This window comes from Squalius cephalus (genome assembly GCF_949319135.1).
Source record: "Squalius cephalus genome assembly, chromosome: 10".
Lineage (NCBI taxonomy): Eukaryota > Metazoa > Chordata > Actinopteri > Cypriniformes > Leuciscidae > Squalius > Squalius cephalus.
In genome coordinates, this window is record NC_137131.1 from 7,914,428 (window position 1) to 7,935,499 (window position 21,072).

General features: G+C 36.0%; 1 protein-coding gene across 2 annotated transcripts in view; it reads right to left on the reverse strand.

Annotated features, from left to right (window-relative positions):
• The window catches only part of cntn6 (contactin 6), an 87,130-nt gene that overhangs the window by 29,343 nt on the left and 36,715 nt on the right, over nt 1–21,072 (reverse strand). For both annotated transcript variants that reach the window (XM_079883603.1, XM_079883604.1), the window contains exons 2-5: nt 6,540–6,677; nt 3,016–3,142; nt 2,171–2,346; nt 869–964 (exon numbers count right to left, since the gene is read on the reverse strand). In XM_079883603.1, coding sequence (XP_079739729.1) covers nt 869–964; nt 2,171–2,346; nt 3,016–3,142; nt 6,540–6,600 — 460 coding nt within the window. In that variant the 5' untranslated portion in view covers nt 6,601–6,677. The remainder of the gene's footprint in view (nt 1–868; nt 965–2,170; nt 2,347–3,015; nt 3,143–6,539; nt 6,678–21,072) is intronic.

Genomic DNA, 21,072 nt, shown 5'->3' on the forward strand with positions numbered 1-21,072 from the left:
GCCATTCGGTGAGCTCCGGTCATTTGAAAGCTTGATTTGCTCACAATATGAGATGATTAAGACACAATCTGAACCAACATGCACCATACATAATAAGTGAGCAGAGCGGAATGAGGTTTTCTTTGACATCTCTAGCACGAAATATCTGACCAATCACAATCCACCATTCGCTGGATCAGCCATTTTTGTCCGACAAAGCAGTCAGGAGAGTTAGTAGATTAACGTTGGAGGATTTGAACTTGAAAAACTGTGTGTACTGATGTCTTTCCGCGGTTAAAACATTCCTTCTTACGTTCATTCACGTTTATTTGATACTATAAATTAACTAGAAGGAAGAGATGATCGGTTCACGAGCACCTTTAACTGAGGCTACGGCGATCTGTCAGACACATTAAAGAGCCACAAAACGGTATTTATTGTTTAAATCTTTAAGAAATGACCAATTTTGAAAGGTGAGAATTTGTTTCATATCAAAAGTAACCTGGTCTGTCCTGTCTGTCAGCACGTTGTCAGTAACTACTAGTAACTAGTAGTACTAGCAACAGTAACTAAAGGGGGCGGGTCTTTACGAACGGTCAATTGCCACTTGCGGTGAATTGCTGACCTTGGATTTGCTTGGCATTATTCTACAGGCTAAACATAGTGCTCGAACTGATAAAAAAAAAAAAAAAAATTTGTGCTGTGGAAAGAGGTCAACAGGTTTTGCAAACAACTGTCACTCCTGCTTTGTATGAAAGTCTCTTATAGGAGAGTGGAAAAGAATTGATCATTTCAAAGAATAGGGGCTTTGTGTATTTGTATGCAAAAGAAACCCTGATGCGCATAAGAAAATAACATTCAAATTCATATGGAATACAATAAAATGTACCTCCAAAGTGGGGTGGTGGACCGCATAGGAGCACAACAGCCTGTCCTTCCCTCACTAATACTGGACTTCTGGCCTTGCTGCTGAAATTCTGCAGGTCTGCAAAAACAAAATAATGGGATCGCCATAACTTTTCATTAAAGGCAGTGTCATCGCTCTGACGTGCAACAGACGACTCGCAGAGCAGGGACCTTTAGAAATGCCACTCTATAGCACAGGAAGGGACAGGCAAAAATGACATCCCACACTGGGCTAAAGCTGTGGTGTTTATTCAAATGTCAGTTCTCCAGCCTCATGAATGTACTATATGGCTGTGTGGAATGAGTTTTGTGTAACCAAAAGATAAACTGCAAGAAAAAAATATCAGAATTAAGTGAGGTTAATGCATAAATCAAGAAAGAAAATAGTTTAATTAGGTAAGAATTTGAAAGTGAGGTAAACAAATAAATATCATTTTTAAACTTAGCTATATGAAATGCAATTAACACATTCTGAAATGGTGTATGGGTGGATTTATATGTGGTTGTCGTGGTAAGTTTGTTAATTATGTATCGTCAGATCTATAGTTTATGGATGAAACTAAAGAAAAATGTGCCCTTGAACACTAAAATATGTGGTTTAAAGATATTAATTAAATGTGTTAATGGATAAAAGTGTCTGCCAAATGCATAAACAGGAAAAAGACACACACACACACAAAGAAAACTAAGTAAAATCACATAATGGAAAACTTTCTTCATAAGTCAAGAGAAAAAAAGATTTCTCAAGACTCAAGGTAAATCATTGGGAAAATGCTTTTTCTGTGAATGCCAATTTTGCCAGTGAAGCGCCACCAATTAGTCCTACAACTATTTTCTGCATCACTCAAGCCCTGAAGAGACACATCTTACTTGTGAAATTTCAAATGAACAATGTGTTCATATGTACACACAATATGAACGAGGCAGATTTTGTGTGTTTTGATTATATGTCGTTTTAAGACCTTTTTTCAATTATCCATGACAGGCTGCATTCCAGTTAGTACCACTGGACATCTCCTGATGGAATCTTCTAGATGGGAAAATGTAGTTGTCAGTTTAAAAGCCTGTCACATCCATGGAAGAAAGTATTCCCATTAATGGACCAAATGACAACATGAAATATGAAAGATAACATAGTGGCCATTTTACCTATTACGCATTTAAGCTTCCAAAGGGCACATATACAGACAGCATAGTCAAAGTAGATATCAAGTGTGAAGGAGACTGTCAAAAGCTATTTTCAAGCATTCACATATACAAAATATTCGGTTTAATTGGCACTTACATGCAAACTCAACTTTAGCCTCTCGGCTCAGAATGGTTCCAAATGCATTAGTGGCGATACACTGGTAAATACCGGGGTGTTTAGTTGCCTGAGGTTTAATGATCAAAAGGTTTCCCTCAACAAGACTGTAGTTGAAGTCCATGTCACTGTCAAGATCTTTCCCGTTGAATTTCCACCTAAATGTAAAAACAGGTGGAGTGAGCACAGAATAATGATGATGAGAAGAAATGTAGGCATACAAATTCTTTCAGTGGCATTTTCAAACTATTATAAAAAACTATTAAAACATGTCTGTTAATTGAAATAAACCTGAAATAAAATATAAATATTAGAAAAAAAATAAAAATAAAAATTTCTAATATTCTAACTGAAATAAAATAGGTTGAAGTATTAAAATTACAGAAATAAAAATGTATAAAAACTAAATGGAAATATATAAAAACAAACAATAAAAATGTCAAAACAAAATTACTAAAATTTAAAATATAATTAAAATTTAAATAAAAAAAATACTATTTTATATAAAAAAAAATTAAAAATTACACCATCCAAAAGTCTGAATTTTTGATTATATATAGAGATTTTTTTTAAGCATTTTTTTAAATTTACTAGTATTTACAATTTCAGTCAAAAGCTGAAATGAAAAATTAAATAATTGTCATATTTTCTTGTTCAAATAGGGTCATTCAAATATAATTTAATTGTTTTAAAAATAACAATTTTTCAAAATCCTAAAATGTAATTTATATCCAGGTGTTAATGGAAAAAAAAGATATATTTTCAGTATGGTGTCAGACTTTTGGATTCCACTATATATTGAGAAGATACTGAGGAAAAGTCATTACTTGTAATGTGGCTCTGGACTTCCCTTAGCTTTGCAGTTAATAAATATCTTGTTGTCCTCTGCACTTAAAGGGAAAACACTGTCACTGGGCTCTTGCGTGAACACTGGGCCATGTCGAATAATTCTCTCTAGGAGAAAGAACAAGAACAAGATTCACAAACAGCTCATAATCCACAATCTGGAACATGAATCTGGATTGTAAAACAGGTGTGAACACATCAGGTCCACATTATCTCTAATGTGCGCTATTCATTTATTTTCAGCAACTTCCCACACTGAGCTCATTAGATCTGCAACGTAAACACGTGCCAGAGGAACAGCTTTCATTTCCCCTCTTGTAGCAGGAACCGCATCAACATGACGTCCTCCTTTTGGCAGGCCCGTAACATGCATGGCAGCGTGGCTAGGTCTGCTGTTTCGGTTGACTGCTGCCAAGACACCAATCCACCTCCCTAATTACCCCATGTTGTGGTAATTACTCTAGTGAAATGTATCATTTCTTAAATGAATAAACAAGCTCTCAGAAACATGTCACAGGGAAAGGAATTGTGCTTTCTACTGTTAGTAGAATTCCTCATTCAACCTTTCCCAATTGAACTCACCTGTGACTTTTCTCATTCTCTTTGAGTGAATGAAATTCTTTTTTACAGGTCTCTAACCTTGACGAGGACACACAAAAATGACCCTCCCACATCATCAGGCTAATGGAAGTGTCCAGGCGTCTTTGCCTGGGGTGAGGGCCCTGCCTCCTCACGCTGGGGGAGATGCTACCTTTTTCACTTTCCCTTTTGTGTGTCCTTTGAACAGCGGGAATTAATGAAGCATTTAGAGCGAGGAGTAGCACACTTACAGTATTCCACATTTAGGTGTCATTTGCGGTGAGGACATGTCCCCATCACTTTTAGTCTTGGACAATTTTGCCCTACAGTTTATTCACTGTAGTTAATTATAGTGGGTAAAGTAATCAGAGGTGATCTGGAATCTGTTTTTTTTTTATTTTATTTTTTTTATGTAAACATTAAAAATAAAGAAATAAATGTTCTTTAGCATGGCCTGTCAGACATGCACTGCACTTCTAAACTGCTTTTCACAATCTCAAGACATAATCACAAAACAAAATGCAAACAAATGCACTGTTTAAAAGTTTTTAAAGGAATTAATAATTTATTGAGCTCCTAAAGGAACAATTGTATGTCAATGTCATTCTCTTGCAAATGTTACGGTTCACCTGTGAAAGTTTTGCGAGGGAATGCGAACACAAAGTTTCTCAGGGAAACAAAATATTTGCGAGTAAACACATAAGCATTGAAATATATATTTTTTCCTCCCATCCAATATTGTTTCCATCACCATGTCCCTTTGGTCTCTGTAATCCTTTTACTCTGGCACATTTAATAAATTGATTAAAAGTGACAGTAAAGACTTTTATATTAAAGACTTTTATATTATAATTTAGAATGATTTCTGAAGGTTCATGTGACACTGAAGACTAGAGAAATGGCTTCAGAACCTGGAGAAATGGCTGGAGAAACAATTCAGCTTTGCCATCACAAGAATAATAGAAAATAGAAAACACAATATTACTGTTTTACTGTGTTTTTGATTAAAAACATTTAAAAAATATTACAGACCCTGACATTTTGATTTATAAAAAAATAATAATAATAATTAAGGTCACAATTTCATGTGAACATCTGAATTGTTTCGACAAGAATGACTGTTCCACTGTGTAATGAGACATGAGTTTTACATTGGAAAATAGCCTCAATATTCTATTGAAATTTTTGCTTAAATGATTTTGTACATTTTATTTCTAATCATAATGTTATTAATAATTCACTTACACTTACAATGAATAAAGGGACATTCAACCTAGTTTAATAACTTCTTCTCATTATTATAACCACATCCTTATAGGTCCATTCACTGTTTAAATATTAACTACATTCATATTCAGTATCCAAATGTTTAATAACTATTTCACTTTCGTAGATCACTATTATTCATTCACTCAATATAACTTATTTCCTAAATAAATAGGCTACGTGAGATTTTGTTTTATTTCAAGACGTTATTATCAATTATCAACAAGAGATCTAAATGATGTACTGCAGTTCATTTCCACACAGCTTGTATGCACACGTTTCATCAACACTTAAAATACTTAAATAAAAGTCTTCAAAGCATCTGGCCGGTTGTTAGATACAGTGTGTGTTTGGTTGGTCTCCTCAGGTCCTCCGTGCTGAATAGCTTCTGCCCTTCCATCTGATGCTGTCTGGCCTATGCACTTCCTTCTCTCCAGCTAAGCTTTCTGAATATCAAGCTGTGCAATCAAAAGAGCACCTGTGGATTGAATGCAAATGCCCATTTGAGTTGGCATAGTTACTGTAGCACAACAACGGCAATAACTGGGGCACTGGCACTGAGTGGGGGACATTGGTTCATTTAAATAGGGCACCTGCCTCTTCAGATGGCCCCTTCCTTACAGCGGTGCATTATGTGCTGTGAGTTGCACAAACCATAGGAGAAATAATAAGAACGTTTTGTATGTTTTAGACATGGTGGAGAGTTATAGCTCATTGCAAGTCTGCCAAGAGCTACAAGTAGCTATAAGTAATGTCTAACTCTTATGAAAATTATTTTAAAACAGTAGTCTTCAACTGGTGGGACGCAGGTTTGTTCTGATTGTGGATGGTAGATAAAAAAAACTATGCTTAAATCCAAATGATAAATTCAACTAAAAATAAAATTGTGCATAGTTAAGTTTAGTAGATTTTTTTCACTTGTTTTAAAAAAAAACTACCAGTGCAGAAAAAAAAGGAATATAATCTTATTAAAGATACAAAAAAAAAGTATTAATATTTTATGCATTGTTTCCTCTTAGGTAAATTTATCTTGTTTCAAGGATTTTCAGAATTCTTTTCCAGTGTAATTTCTATAATGCATTGTTCTTGTTCAGCATCTTGATTCAGAAATCCTTGAAACAAGGTGAATTTTTCTGAGAGCCAACATTGGATAAAATATTAAGACTTTCAGAGAATGTATCTTTAACAAGATATTTCTTCCTGTACCAAGAGATTTTTTTCTCTTATTTTAGTACTAGTAACTAGTAAAAAAAAATACCAATTTATGCAATATCAATAAATGTAAATGTCTGATTGTAAATGCATTTTTGGATGGCTGGTCACCACTCAATGTCTAATATAAAATTAAAACCAAACTGCTTCAGAACATTCTTCAAAGCAACATAAACAAATACAGTTTCCTATGCTAGTCTATTATTATGAACAAATAAAGCATGCCAATATAAGCAACTGTAGAAGTTATTGCTGAAGAGAAAAATCAGAAACTGTGTCAAGACAAATGTCCTGCTGGGGCAACCACGAGCGCTTGTTCCCAGCATGCATCTGTCTCTAGAGGAATGTGGAAATGATTAGACAGAGGCATGAAAAGCCACTCTCTCTACTGAAGTGGGGACTATGCAGAACAGGTGAGCTATCAAAGGCAACTCGGGGGATATCGTACCTGCTAGGCAGCTCTTGAGTGACAGCAGGATTAAGAGTTCCCATGGCAACAACATCTTCATCTTCCAAGGTCACAGATTTCCATTCAACTGCAAGAGAAGCAAGCCGTGTTCTTCCAATGTAAAGTCAGCTTTGTTGGCTGTGGAATGAGCAAGGGACAGGTCGAGAGGGAGAGGGAGAGGAGAGAGAGAGAGAGAGAGAGAGAGAGAGAGAGAGAGAGAGAGAGAGAGAGAGAGAGAGAGAGAGAGAGAGACAAAAGATTAGAAAAACAAAACAACACAGGCAAGAGGAGCTGTACTGTATATTCAGATAAACCAGTGAAATATTAATAATTCATTCATCCAAATAAGGACAGACAGGATTCCATGCCTATGGGCCAGCTTACAGCTGATCAACTGCAGTGTGGATACTGAGCATACCCTCAATATATCTCCCAAGAAGTCGAGGGAATCGGAGAGGGAGAGATAGATAGACAGACCCGGGGAGAGCAAGAGAGATATGGAAAAATCCTCAGTGGCTTACGGCAGCAAAACCTGAACACATATTCAGCTGCCAAAGGCAATGTTTGGATTGTGCTAAAAGTATTGGTTCTACACACTTACACTTGGGAAAAAAAGCGTGATACATTTATAAACCTGCAAACATATTTCATTTTCAGCGCGCCGTATCTCAGAACAGGATTATGATTCGATAGGGGAGGTGATACACTTTGAAAGGGCAGTGAATATGATAGAGGAGTAAGCTATACGGCATCAGCCCTCCCTCTTTTTGAATCGGCGGTGTGCAATTCATCCACCTCACAGGAATTCAATACTCTTTAAAGCACATCAGTGTTGTCAAATACCCACTTTAATTTATAAGGGTCAACGCCACCGCTTTGGCTTTTACAAATGCGGGCCCTGGTGGGACGTGCGGTTTAAGTGTCAAACTGTAACAAATGTCTTGCAAATGAGAGTAATATTTTTGACATTTCTGAGTGCAGAACAGCTTGTGGTTTATGAGCGATATATCTACACTAGGGACATCACATTTCGAATAAGCCATGAAAGTCATCGTAATGCATAACGTGTTTAACATTCAGACTTTTCTTCATTTTCTTCGAGCGCAATACCAAACCATGAAGGATCAATATTGTTTAGTCAGAACTGTTTCTAAATCATCTGAATAGCTTTGAAGCATTGCCACTGTTTAGAAGAATCAAATCTGCTTTGAAACATCAGCATTGTTTTGAATCATCAGGATTGTTTTGGAAGAATCTGCATTGTTTTAATCCATGAGATTTTGTTTTGAAGCATCAACATTGTTTTAAAGCATCAAATCTGTTTTGAAATTACCAGTATTTTTGCAGCAGTCTTTTTGAAACAATACTGCTTTGAAGCATCAGTACTTTTTACAAGTGTCAATATCATTGTGAAGTTTTAAAGCATCAACATTGTACTGAAGCATCAATATTGTTCTGAAATGACATCATTGGAAGCATCAAATCTGTTTAAACATCAGTATTGTTTTAAAACAATAAACATTGCTTTGACATCAGAATAGATTTGAAGCATCATTATTGCTTTGAAGCTTAAAATCTGTTTTGAATGATCACTGTTGTTTTGAGTAATCAGAATTTCTTTGAAGTGTCAATATTGCTTTGAAGCATCAAATCTGTTTATAAACAATATTGCTTTAAAGAATCAGAACTACTTAGAAGCGACGGTATCATTCTGAAGTTTCAAGTTCTAAAGCATCAGCATTGTACTGAATCATCAAAGCATCAATATTATTGTAAATAATTAACATATGAAGCACCAGTAATCTTCATGTATTGATATATTTCTTTAGCACATTTAACCAACTTCTTTGATACGTTAATGTAATATCAAGAGCAGCTCAGTTGTTAGGCAGAAACTGAAAAGACCTGACAATCGAAGGAAAAAAAATGAGTGCAGATCAGGTCTGAGATGGGGGGAGAGATTAAATTAGATGAGATTGATTATGTTCCTGTATTATCTACTCTAAGGAACCACGAGCTCTGACCTTCAAGTCCTTCGTCATTTCAGTCATCTCTATCGATTTGGTTTCCATTTTTTTAACCTCCAGCCTCCTTTGTTTGTCATTCTGCTCCTGCAGCCCGCTATGAGTCTCAATCAAGTCTGGGAGGACAGGTCAATAGCCGGATATTTGTTTGATGTCTTTCCTTATGAGATGCATGAGGGTGATCTATAACAGGTGAGTTTGCGAAATGAAGAATGAAACTATAGATGCGCAATGGGGAAGATCTTACTTTGACCTGCACATTTGATTCCCTGCATGCTACCTGTTTTCCTACTTCTTCAGATCAATTCATTCAATCCTACTTCCCTGCAACGCTGTCATTTGAGGTGTGTTTAATATGCTCGAATTAGATAACTGATATACATACTGCTCTGCTTTATCATAATTTGAAAAGAGGGTAACAAATGTTTACGTACAAATGACACCTATTTTAAGGCACTGGAAAAAAAGGTTGAAGATCCGCCAGCATTAATTCCTTACGTTAAAAAAATCCCTAGAGGAATACAACATTAATGACTCTAAAAATGTTGTCCTTGAATGTACCGAGAACCATGTACCATTTGTAAAACAATAGAGAGTTGCTGGACTTCTGGGACAGCTAGTAAGACCATTATAATCTATTTCCACAAGATGTCTAACAAGCCCTGTAAGGCTCAAATCATTAAGGTGGCATGTTGAGCAAAAATGATCAATGCTAATTTATGTTTCAGTCTCGTCAGCAGTCCCCGCTCACTTCAGAGAGAGGTCAGATCACTATTTGTCATCCATCTGGGGCTCTCGTACATTTCAAAGTCACAAAAAAAGCTTCCTGTTTCTGTCGAAAGCATATAATATGCATCAAACCATACTGGGGCAACCACGAGCGTTATCTCTGTGTCAAAAGGCATCCCACGTTTTAACGATTCATGATGTCTCTGGCATCTTTGGGGAAGGAGGGAAGGAGTTTCTTGGTCACAGTCCTACCAGATTCAGAGTAGTTCCTTACATGATTAATTTATAGAGCAGGGAAAAAATACAATGGCAATAATTCTTCTGCCCAGCGGATGACGGTCACAGGTGGTAGAAATATCAAGTGGGCCGAAGCCTGGTTAATGGTGCCTGCAAGGGAAAAGATCTGTCAGGGATAATCTCTTATAATACTCTGCCATAGATAATGTGCTTCCCCCTTCCACTGGCGGCAGATGAAGAGATTGCATAGCAGACATTATGAAATGGGATGAGAATTATCATGACTATGCTGCCTGTGTCCAGAGCGATAAATGGAGAGCTAGTTTAAATCTTATTGAGAAAATGGATATATGGTGGGTGAGAGTGCTGAAAAAGATGGGACACCACAGTGTAATGTGATCTGGAAGGAATACTTCATGACTTTGTAGCTAAATGTACAGCTGTACGAGAAAAAAGGCTGACAATGGTGTCAAACTTGTGATTCCCGCGCCAAGTCTGACAATGAACCTCATTTTTAAAGGCTGTAGTGGCCTTACATATAATTATTAGAATAGTAATAGTAAATAGGTGCAGATAAAATGACAGGAAGAGGTATATATATATCAATTCGGTGGCTCTTTCTGCAGGTTACAGAGGTAGTAACAATTGCCTTGTCTTGAGTGAGTCATTTATCATTCAACTGCTTCATTACAACATGCCGATTGATAAGGAATTAAACAAGTGACTTTCTTTAGGATTGAACCACTGAATCATTCACTCAAACAAAACATGTTGATTTATTCAGAAACAAAGCACCAACACAGAGATGCACAATAATTGATGGCAAGATCACATTTTAGTGACCTGGTTCTTTAAAATTGAACTAATCTTAATTGAAGTCATTTTGTTAATTTGAGCAAAGTTAAATTAAAACACAAAACAAATATGCATAACCCTAAACTAGTTGGATCTGGCAACATTGTGTCTAATATTGTCAACTTGAATATTGTGTCTAATAATACTGGTCAATGTTCTAATTTGTTTATTGAACTGTTGTATAGCTATATCACACTCGCAATCATACTGTTTTTATTACTATCTGAAAATAATGTACGATTTTTTTTTATAGAAAATGTTCAATAGACTGGTGGCAATTCACATATTATTTACAAACATTTCAATATCCTAATAAAAAAGAAAAAGCCTATCCAAATATCCAGACATGTCAAACGCTGCCTAAACCCTGAGTAATAGCACTCCTCAATAAGACATGACATATGCTTCCTTAAAAATCCAGCATCCACCTTCATTTACAGCATTAGATAAATCACAGTCTCTGACTGCGGATTGAGTCCTCAAAGAGCCTTTGTGAGCTTCACACCAGCCTGCAGAAGCCAGAGGCAGAAACGCCGGCTGGGTTTAGCCGATGTGAACAGAATCTCAACATGGGCTTCAGTGAGACAGCTTCCATCAAACCAACCAACCAGCTATCAGCCTCATCCATTCACAATCTGCCAGCTCATTGCCCCACAACCTGCTCGATTCTGTGTGCCATGCTAAATAATACAGTTTTAGATACTCTAAAAATTACACAAATTAAAGCTGCAAGCAGCATTTATCTGGGTTCAAGCGGTTTAAGGCCTTTAAGCGCATGCGTAAAAATATATTATGTTTTATTTAGCAAGCATGTAAACACTTAGAAAACTTAGGAAACCAAAAGTAATTTATAAAAGATCATGTGAGAGATTCAGTAGATATAGTGGATAGGAAATCAAGTCAAATTCCTTCTTTTATTGATACAGGTGACTCATTTTTTAACTATTTTTAATCCATATGAAATTGGAAATTATTTTAATGATTTTTTCATAAATAAAGTTGATAAATTAAGAGAAGAAATGTTGTTTGGCAGAACCAGTTTGCCACATCTTTAAAATCAGTATTGAAAAAGGGATTTTTCCTTTAGCTTGGAAAGATGCAAAGGTTATTCATCTACAGAAAAATGCAGCACTGGGTTTTAATGGTCATAATAGTCAACCAATAAGTTTGCTACCAGTTCTTAGCAAAGTATTGAAAATGATAGTTTGTGAGCAAATGCAATTATTCTTTAAGGAGAATAATTTGCTCTCTAATTTTCAGCATTTATGTTGAGAGAGCACAGATTGATGACAATAATTTAGTAGGAGCAGTATTGTTAGATTTTAGCTCAGCTTTTGATGTACTGGATCATAAATGATTGCTGGATAAACTGAAATGTTACAAATTTACTTCTCATAATGTACATTGGTTTAAAAGTAAACTGTCTAATGAGACTGTGTATTTTAGAATGGAAGTTATTCAGATGTGAAAGAGTTGCAATGTAGTGTATCTCAAGGAAGTTGCTTAAGACCAATGATCTTCCTCTTGTTGTAAAGTGTGTCATGTATGCAGATGATAAAACATTATATTTACCTGCAACATCAATTAAGCAGTTGTCTACTACTTTGGATGAGGAAATACAATTGGTCATAAAATAGGTCGGAATAATTCTTAAGGTTCTAAACTTTATAAAAACCAAAAGCATTGTGTTTGCATCAAATTGCATCAAAAGTTGATTGCATCAAAAGTTAATTTGTCTGTAGAGTGTGCGTATTGAACAGGTAGAGTACATATGACTTTTTGGAGTTATATTAGATAGTAAGCTGAAGTGGTCAAACAGAAAATATGGTAACAGGTATGGGAAGAGGTTTGCCAGTTATTAAGAGATGTGTAAACTTTTTACCACAACACTGTATTTCTAAAATTGTGCAAACAATGGTTCTTGCTTAGATTATTGCCCAGTGGTGTGGTCGAGTGCATCAAGTAAAGAGAAAAAAATTGAACTAATTAAAAATTACAATTAGTCCAGAACAGAGCGACACAACTCACTGTAAACTGTAAAAGAAGGGCTAGTATAATAAGAATGCACTGGTGAAGGATTGTCTCTCTGCTTTGTTTTATAATAAATATTTCTGTGTCTAGAGTTCCTAATGTCCTGCACTCTCAACTTTTGTATAGTAGGTAGTACTAGTCATAATTTTAACACCAGGCATGCATACAAGGGATGTTTTTTATTTCCTGTTTCGAAAACCACTGCAAAACAATGGACTGTAATGTATAGAGGAATGAAAATATGGAATGATTTACCATTTATACAATACATATTTTTCTAAAGAAAAATTAGTTTTGAAAAAATATTTAGAGGAACATTTAATGGAACAATATATCGTAAATTGTTGATTTTCATGTGACCTCAGATTGAGCTCATGTGTCCCGAGTTTAGCGAATATATCTCTTTCCGTTCACAAGTTATAGCCGTTTTAGTAAAAGTGGCCCCGGTCACATCGAACATTTTGGCTCCTCTTAGCCACCGTGAATTGAAATATATATATTTTTTTGATGATTATTGATAGTCACTCTCCAGAGAATATTTCTGCAGTGGTTTGGTTCCGATCAGGCCAAAAACCTAGGAGTAGTTAGCAAAAGTTTGAAGGTTTTTCAAAAAATCTCAATTTACTCGAAACTGGCGCCTGAAGGGCGAGCAAATCCGAGACATGCATTTTGTTCGCCTTGAGCAAAGTATTCCAACGATTTGGCACTTGAGCCTACGCCTAACGGTTTAGGAGTTATGAGCAATTTCGTACTTTTCATTTCGTACTTTTATATGTGTGTGTGTGTGTGTATGTATATATATATATATATATATATATACACATACATGCAGACACACATACGTATACTGCACTGGTTATGCTGAAGCAAACCAGAATTATTGTTAAAGGCAGGGTAGGCAGGTTTTTTCTAAAAAAACTTTTTCCCAAATTTGTTTAAACTGTCTTTATATGCCAATGCATAATTAAAATGTAAGTACTCTGAAAAGGAGAGTATAAAAATCGAGTGTCTGTAGTCCTCTCAGGGCTGCAATAAACACAGCTACTTATTTCCATTCAGAACGAATGAAATGATTGGCTGGGCGACTGTCACTCTCCCTCGCTACCATGGCTACCACCCCTGCTGCTACAGGAGCTGCCCACATGCGCGCTCCCGTTTGACTCGAGGAGGGGAAGAGGCACGGAGAGACGCACGGAAGCTAGGAAGAATCACAATTATGGCAGAGAAAGAGCAGTCAAAATTCCCAGTATCTGCATATACAGTCAGCGAAGGCAAACAAGGCAAAACAAGGAAGACAGTATTCGAAAAGGCTATGACCAAAAAGTCTTTGGATAAAGCAAGAAGTCAGACGAGAGACAATATCGGCCAACAGTGCTTTCATCGTGGAAGCTCTTACATGCAAAACACCGTATAGGCCTATGTTATGAATCTTACACGAAATTCACCTTCATCACAGTGTAACTGATGGTAATGGGAAAACGTGTGTCAATGCAACCTGTTTTTAGCTTTGCCTTATGTTACTAGCTCGTTACCGAATCAGACTCAATATATTTAAATATAATAAATATTTATATAAACTTTACCAGTATCGATATGCTAGCTTGATAGTGAGTACTAACAGCCATTTTAGTTGTTTATATTCATAATGATAAAGTTAGGTATTTTATTACATGTGATTCTGACATGTCACTACATGCACTGCACTCCTCTCCACTCGGCGCGTCCTCCAAGCTGAGCGGTCGGCATCGAGCATTCATGTGTTTTGGGGGCGTGGCTTTGGAAGGAGCCCAGAAGGGAGGGGGTGGGAGTGAATGGAATAAGTAGCTGTGTTTATTGCAGCCCTGAGAGGACTACAGACACTCGATTTTTATACTCTCTTTTTCAGAGTACTTACATTTTAATTATGTATTGGTATATAAAGACAGTTTAAACAAATTTGGGAAAAAGTTTTTTTAGAAAAAACCTGCCTACCCTGCCTTTAACTAAAAACAGTTTTATTAATTGAAATAAAGCTTAAAGGGATAGATCACCCAAAAAACTGAAAATTTTGTCATCAGTTACTCACCCCTCAAGTTGTTTCAAACCTGTATGAATTCTTTCTTCTGCTAAACACAAAAGAAGATATTTTGAAAAATGTCTGTAACCAAACAGTTGATGGACCCCATTGACTTCCATAGTAGGAAAAAAAAATACTATGGAAGTCAATGGGGTCCATCAACTGTTTGGTTACAGACATTTTTCAAAATATCTTCTTTTGTGTTCAGCAGAAAAAAATAATTTTTTACAGGTTTGAAACAACTTGAGGGTGAGTAAATGATGACAGAATTTTCATTTTTGGGTGAACTATCCCTTTAAGTAAAAATAAAGAAAAACCTAAACTTAATGAAAATTAGAAACGTTGATTGGCAACTAACTGAAATAAGTTTAAGTTAAAGTACTTAAAAAAACGAAATCTTAATTTTTTTTTAAAATGATAATAAAAATTATTACTAAAAAGTTAACTAAAATTAAAAACTGAAACTGAAAATATAAAAATAAAAGCTAATTCAAAATATAAAAAAATCTAAAATAACACTGGTTGCTGCACAACCACTAACCACTAAGGCACGGCTCTGACGGTAGATTACTTTATAAAAATGTCTGGAGGGGCGGATTCACTGTTTACACATATACACATGACCTGGATTCCTGGGCTAACGCCAACAAGGCCTTTGCTCACAGCAATTTGGTTTCCTTGTGCAGGCAGACTCCAGCAGGGCTATCAAAAAAAGACAAATCATTTCAGCAGGTGGATGAAGAGAAGGCTGCAGTGGCCTAATAAAAAAGCACTCTGCATATAGCACTCCCCCCCCCACTATAATAGGGGCTTGCTGGCAAGCTTGTAAGAAAACATGCAGTCTGCAGTTTCGTCAGCCTCTCAGAGAACACCCATTAAACAAGTAGTTGTTGACTTGTTATGAATAATAAAACAAAAGCATCAACACTGTGGATGTTAAGGGTGAGTGCTAACATAGGAACCAAGAAGACGATCTAGCTCTCAGGGGGTGACGAAATAGCTTGCGGGGAAAAAAAACCCTCATATTTTTCCCACATACTGTAAGTTCGTGACCTCAATTTTCAAATTCATGAAGGCAAAGTGTTCTGAATCAGCTCTCCACAGAAAAGTTAACTAGGTTTATTGATTAAAAAAAACAACAATTATTGATTTTAAAAGTGAGAAACATGTGTATTAAAGGGTTAGATACTGTACATGCCCACTCCAAGTCAAGAAACATTCTCATCAAGCGCGGTTCTTTCTTGACCTTATAAATGCCTTGAAATTCACCAAACTGAGTTTAGCATCTTTAATATATCCAACAAAACAGAAGGTGTGGGCATTTACAGTACGTAACCCTTTAATTTATATTTCACTTTTAAAATCAATAATTGTTTTGTTTTTATTTATTTTCAATTTGTCTGTCACAATTCAATGCCTCTAGCTTTTTATATAAAACAATATATGATAACATGAATACATTCGATTTTTGGACCAGCTACGTCAACTAAGCAGAATTTTGAACATTGTTATGTTTTATCACATTGCTGCAGTTTTTAAAACAATTAGCCACTTGAGGGTGTACACTAAGGGATTTTTACACAGATATTGTAGAGCAATCAAAGTAACCTGAAGTCATTGATTCTCAATGAGTTACCTATTTTCACCAACGTGCGAATAAGCAGTGCATTAAAATTTGATGCATAATAAAAAATATACATATGCAATATAACAAAAAAATATTAATAAAGCAAAACATACATACATATATATATATATAGTATATAAAATGTATATAAAATGTGTTTATTTGTGTATATATACAGTGCTATGCATAAGTTTAGACACCCATGCTAAAGTTGACTAAAAAGAGGAATAAAAAATCATCTTTTGGAAATTGAACTTAATGCCTTCATTTAAAAAAATTAGGAAAAATCCAACCTTTAAGGACACCAATTTTCTTTTTGAATGAATAATGTATCGTAAATAAATAAATGTTCTTCCTTAAAATACAGGGTGCATAAGTTTGGACACCCCTATGTTAAATTCCCATAGAGGCAGGCAGATTTTTATTTTTAAGTATTTAAAAAAAATTTTTTTTTTAGGATACTATGCATCCTGATAAAGTTCCCTTGGCCTTTGGAATTAAAATAGCCCCACATCATCACATAGCCTTCACCATACCAAGAGATTGGCATGGAGTACTTTCCATAAGATCATCTCTCAATGCAAATCAAACTAGCTATTAGGCTAACTGAAATAAAACCATGCCAGTCTCTAGGTATGGTGAAGGCTATGTGATGATGTGGGGCTATTTTAATTCCAAAGGCCAAGGGAACTTTATCAGGATGCATAGTATCCTGGATCCATGAAGTAACTGGCCTTTAAAAATAAAAATCTGCCTGCCTCTATGGGAATTTAACATAGGGGTGTCCAAACTTATGCACCCTGTATTTTAAGGAAGAACATTTATTTATTTACGATACATTATTCATTCACAAAGAAAATTGGTGTCCTTAAAGGTTGGATTTTTCCTAATTTTTTAAATTAAGGCATTAAGTTCAGTTTCCAAAAGATGATTTTTTATTCCTCTTTTTAGTCAACTTTAGCATGGGTGTCTAAACATATGCATAGCACTGTATATACACATATATATACACAAATAAACACATTTTATATACAGTATAACAGCTTCGCGCTGATGGAAATTACTTTTTAGCAGAAATAAATTATTTTTCAAAATAAGATTACATCTTATGTACATATCATTTCATCATTATCTCATTTTTTTTTTACATTCAGTACATCTCAACTGTGATCAGTATTAATGCCAGTAGAAACAGCTTACCTTATGACCTCTATAAGCTATAAAAACTATTGTCAGTGCAAATGGGGTATTATAATGATTTACTACAGTTAATGGAGTTACACTTTGTTTTAAAGGGGTGTTAGGTACTCTACCTCTAATATGCATTGTAAAATCACTCTAACACACATCCTTGAGCGGCTTATTGCTAATTATCACATTTTCCAGGAATAATAGTCTTAATAGGTTTACAATGACACCAGGGACAGGGGACAAAATGCTTTATTGACACGATTTACTTGAGCTGCAAATAGCTAGCAACTGCGTAATCCCATTTGTGATCGAAGGACACTTGATCCTCTTCCAATCAATGCCCAATGTCTGTTGGTGACAGAGAATGGGTATTTCATAACACCCCCATGGGATCTTATAAACACCCATATGTGTATCATTTTCTCCCTCATATGTTGTCGTTGAATACTAATGGTTGTAATATTTTACAGCTTTTCTGATTGAAGGTCATCAGAAACGCCAGCGATTTCTCTCATCCCCACAAGGTTACGTGACGAGGAAACGGGATCATAGATTTACCGTATTGTGACAGCAGATGTATACACCCACACAACCGCACTTCAGTCTTGCTCTGCCAATTTTGTAGTAAAACAAATTAGCCGCTATGTGATATAAACCACCCTTTAACAAACTCAGGAGCCTTGGCTTTCCCTCTTCATCCTCGTGGTAGCAGCACCATCTAAAACCCTGTCAGTTCGAGTCACTGTCTCACTTTTAGCTGCATTAGAGGCAGCATTATCAGTGTCCGAGGTGTTATATTTGGAGCTGTAATCTGCGTGCACAAAGGAAAGGGCTCTATCTCTTCCTCTGCCCACCCCCGGCTCAAGTATCACCCAGACCTTTAGAAACGCCACTAAGTGCCCAAGCCAGCCGCTCATATTTCCCCTTCCCTCCAGATTATGAATGATAGGGCAACTCTTTTTACATTCATTACACAAGCACGCATGCATAATTGATTTTGCTCAAACTATGGCACCCCGAAATATTCAACTGAGTTATGGCCGGCCCTTCCATCCCCAACTGACTATCATTGTAGGTCTACACGAGCTACATCAACAACCCTTACTGCATACCATGTAAAACGGCTTTCAGGCAGCAAGGTTTTGTTAATGTATTGTGTGTACAAGAGGAATCAGCTGCACAAGTTGTATTCATTTTATTTCTCCTACATGAAATATTTATAGTAATCACCGAGATGAAAAATCAGAATGATCAGTGTGATTATTATTATCGCAAAGGCTGCAATTTGATTAAATAAAAGTGTTTTTCAGAGTGAAGCACGGCATTGTGTTCTTGTGCATTTGAGCATGTCATGCAGGGACGTCCAGAGAGTTCCTCACAGGCAGGGGCTCAAAGATGGACAGATAGGATGTCAGTGCCATTGTTTTGTCTCAAAATGCTTACCAGAGATGATTTTTTTTTCTAAAGCACATTTATTAAAGCTACTTAAATGCCTTAATTGTACTAAGACCAAATCATGGCTTAGTCTAAGCCCAGTCTGTGAAACCGGGCATTTGTTTACTAAAAAAGGGACATACAAAAGAGAGACAACAAGATTGCATACTTGTCACCTACCGCATACTGCATCAAATGCGCTTAACAATCATATACAAGAGCTAAAATGTGAAAAATAAAATCCAACAGGCAAAGCTAAATGTGTAATTTTAAGTAGATAAAGGAAAAATCACATGCTATCACGCACGTTGCATTATCTCCCGCTACTTTAAAAAGTAATTCAAGGTGAGAAGCTGACACACAGCAAATAATGAATTGCCTCGGGTCAAATATCAAACCTTGTGAGGATTTGTGCAGATGAAGGGTTGTAAGGAGAAGAGCAAAAACAACATCGACATGCTGTAACAGGCATCATCATATTGTGGAATATCATGAAAGTGGTGCCGGGTTCTGTCAACACAGCCTGGCTGCGGGTTCCTCAGGGGAATATGGGCTGTCATTCACCTGAATAATGCCACAGACACTGCTGGTATTTCAGAGAGTAGAGGAAGTCCATCATCCAGGATAGGTCACTCAGAGACTAATCTTGCTAAAGGTTAGATGTGAACTGTGACCGGTCCCCACAACAGGATTCTTTGACAAAGTGCAGACATATGGCACAGGGAAAAAAAATGAGGGTCAGCGTGTCCAATGATCTTCTGCTCCTCTAGAAAGGAACTATACTGAGAGGGGGGAATTTCATCTTGTGCATTATTTTCAGGTTAAGAAACACCACATAAGTAGCAGGAATGGCATTAAACCATGATGGAAATAGAAAAAGGATTAAACTCGGATTAAATTTAGCAAATATGAATAACCGATGTTTGAAATGCCACCTATAATTTCTGCAATATGATTTATTACTTATTAAATATTTCCAAATATTAGGCTATATAGTTTTTCCCATGTTAAGAAACATCATACATTTTTCAGGCTAAGAAACACCACAGGAATAGCATGAAACAAGATGGAAATAGAAAAAGTGATTAAACTGAGATTAGATGATATGAACAACCAAAGTTTGAAATGCCACCTATAATGTTTTAATATAATTTATTATTTAATAATAAGTATTTACAAATATTACATTATATTTTATTATATATTATGTTATTATATATTATACTATGTTACATATTTTTTCCATTAAGAAACACCACTTATTATACACATTTTATTTTTATATATATAAAAGAGAGAAAATTAATATTTCTGTTCATATTTCTTGTCGAATTCCATTGAGCTACAAATCAGTAAACTGAATGAACTAAAAGGTTGCATATTATTGCATTCTGACTCTTTCTTAAACACTGTTCCCGTACAAATCCACCTGGCGAATCTATAGCTAGCGTATCAGTGCATCAAAAGGGCAATGTTAGAAGCACTCGATACTCAAGTCAAAAGGCTCTCGTTTCAACATGTCAAGGTCAAGAGTGGCATGATTAGATGTTAAAGGGTTTGTAGTAAAATGCTCAACAATCAGATAGCTTTGAAGGTCGAGAGTAGAGACAAATGAAATATCCTCCCACATTGTTCTCATGCATAAACAGCTATGGAACTCATTTACCAGCTGCTGCTCGTGCAAATGGCTTGGCTAGTCAAAATCCCCGCGAGAGTGAGGGTGCTTTAAAACATTTAAGCAAATACTACAGCTGTGAAAGCACACTGCACACTCTCTGAGCGCATCCATATTTATCAGCTGCATGTGTAAAGGGTTGAATGTGAAACCGCTCTTTACACGGCCAACTGAAGCTACTTCTATCTCAGAGGTCTCAATTAGAACTGGTTTAAAACCTTATTGGTCTGTGAGACCTATTGGAACACAGAGCTTACAGGAATCCAGCCATTACCATGCATTTCTCAACATTATTTTGTTTGAATATATCTCACCTTACTTGAGAAAATCAATGTTAACCAAATAGTTCCCACTGAGCAACATATAAAACAAGTGATTAAATGTCAAATCTGAGTGCTGTTTGATTGAATTTAAGGTAACATAATTAAATAGTGTACGCTTGTGCGGAAGTAAATACAGATCACCTGTCGTGCTCAAACCACAGGAGTAGCATTGCTTTGAATCAAAACACAGCAAGGGTTTAAGACTACCACAATTATCTCTCTTGATTCTGCATGTAACCACAGTATGACTGTGAGTCGAGTATCTCTATATAATGACAAGCACCATTAATCACCAAAATAGTAAACTGAGCTTTTATTTTTTTGGTCTGCAGAATGGATTCATAGAGTAAA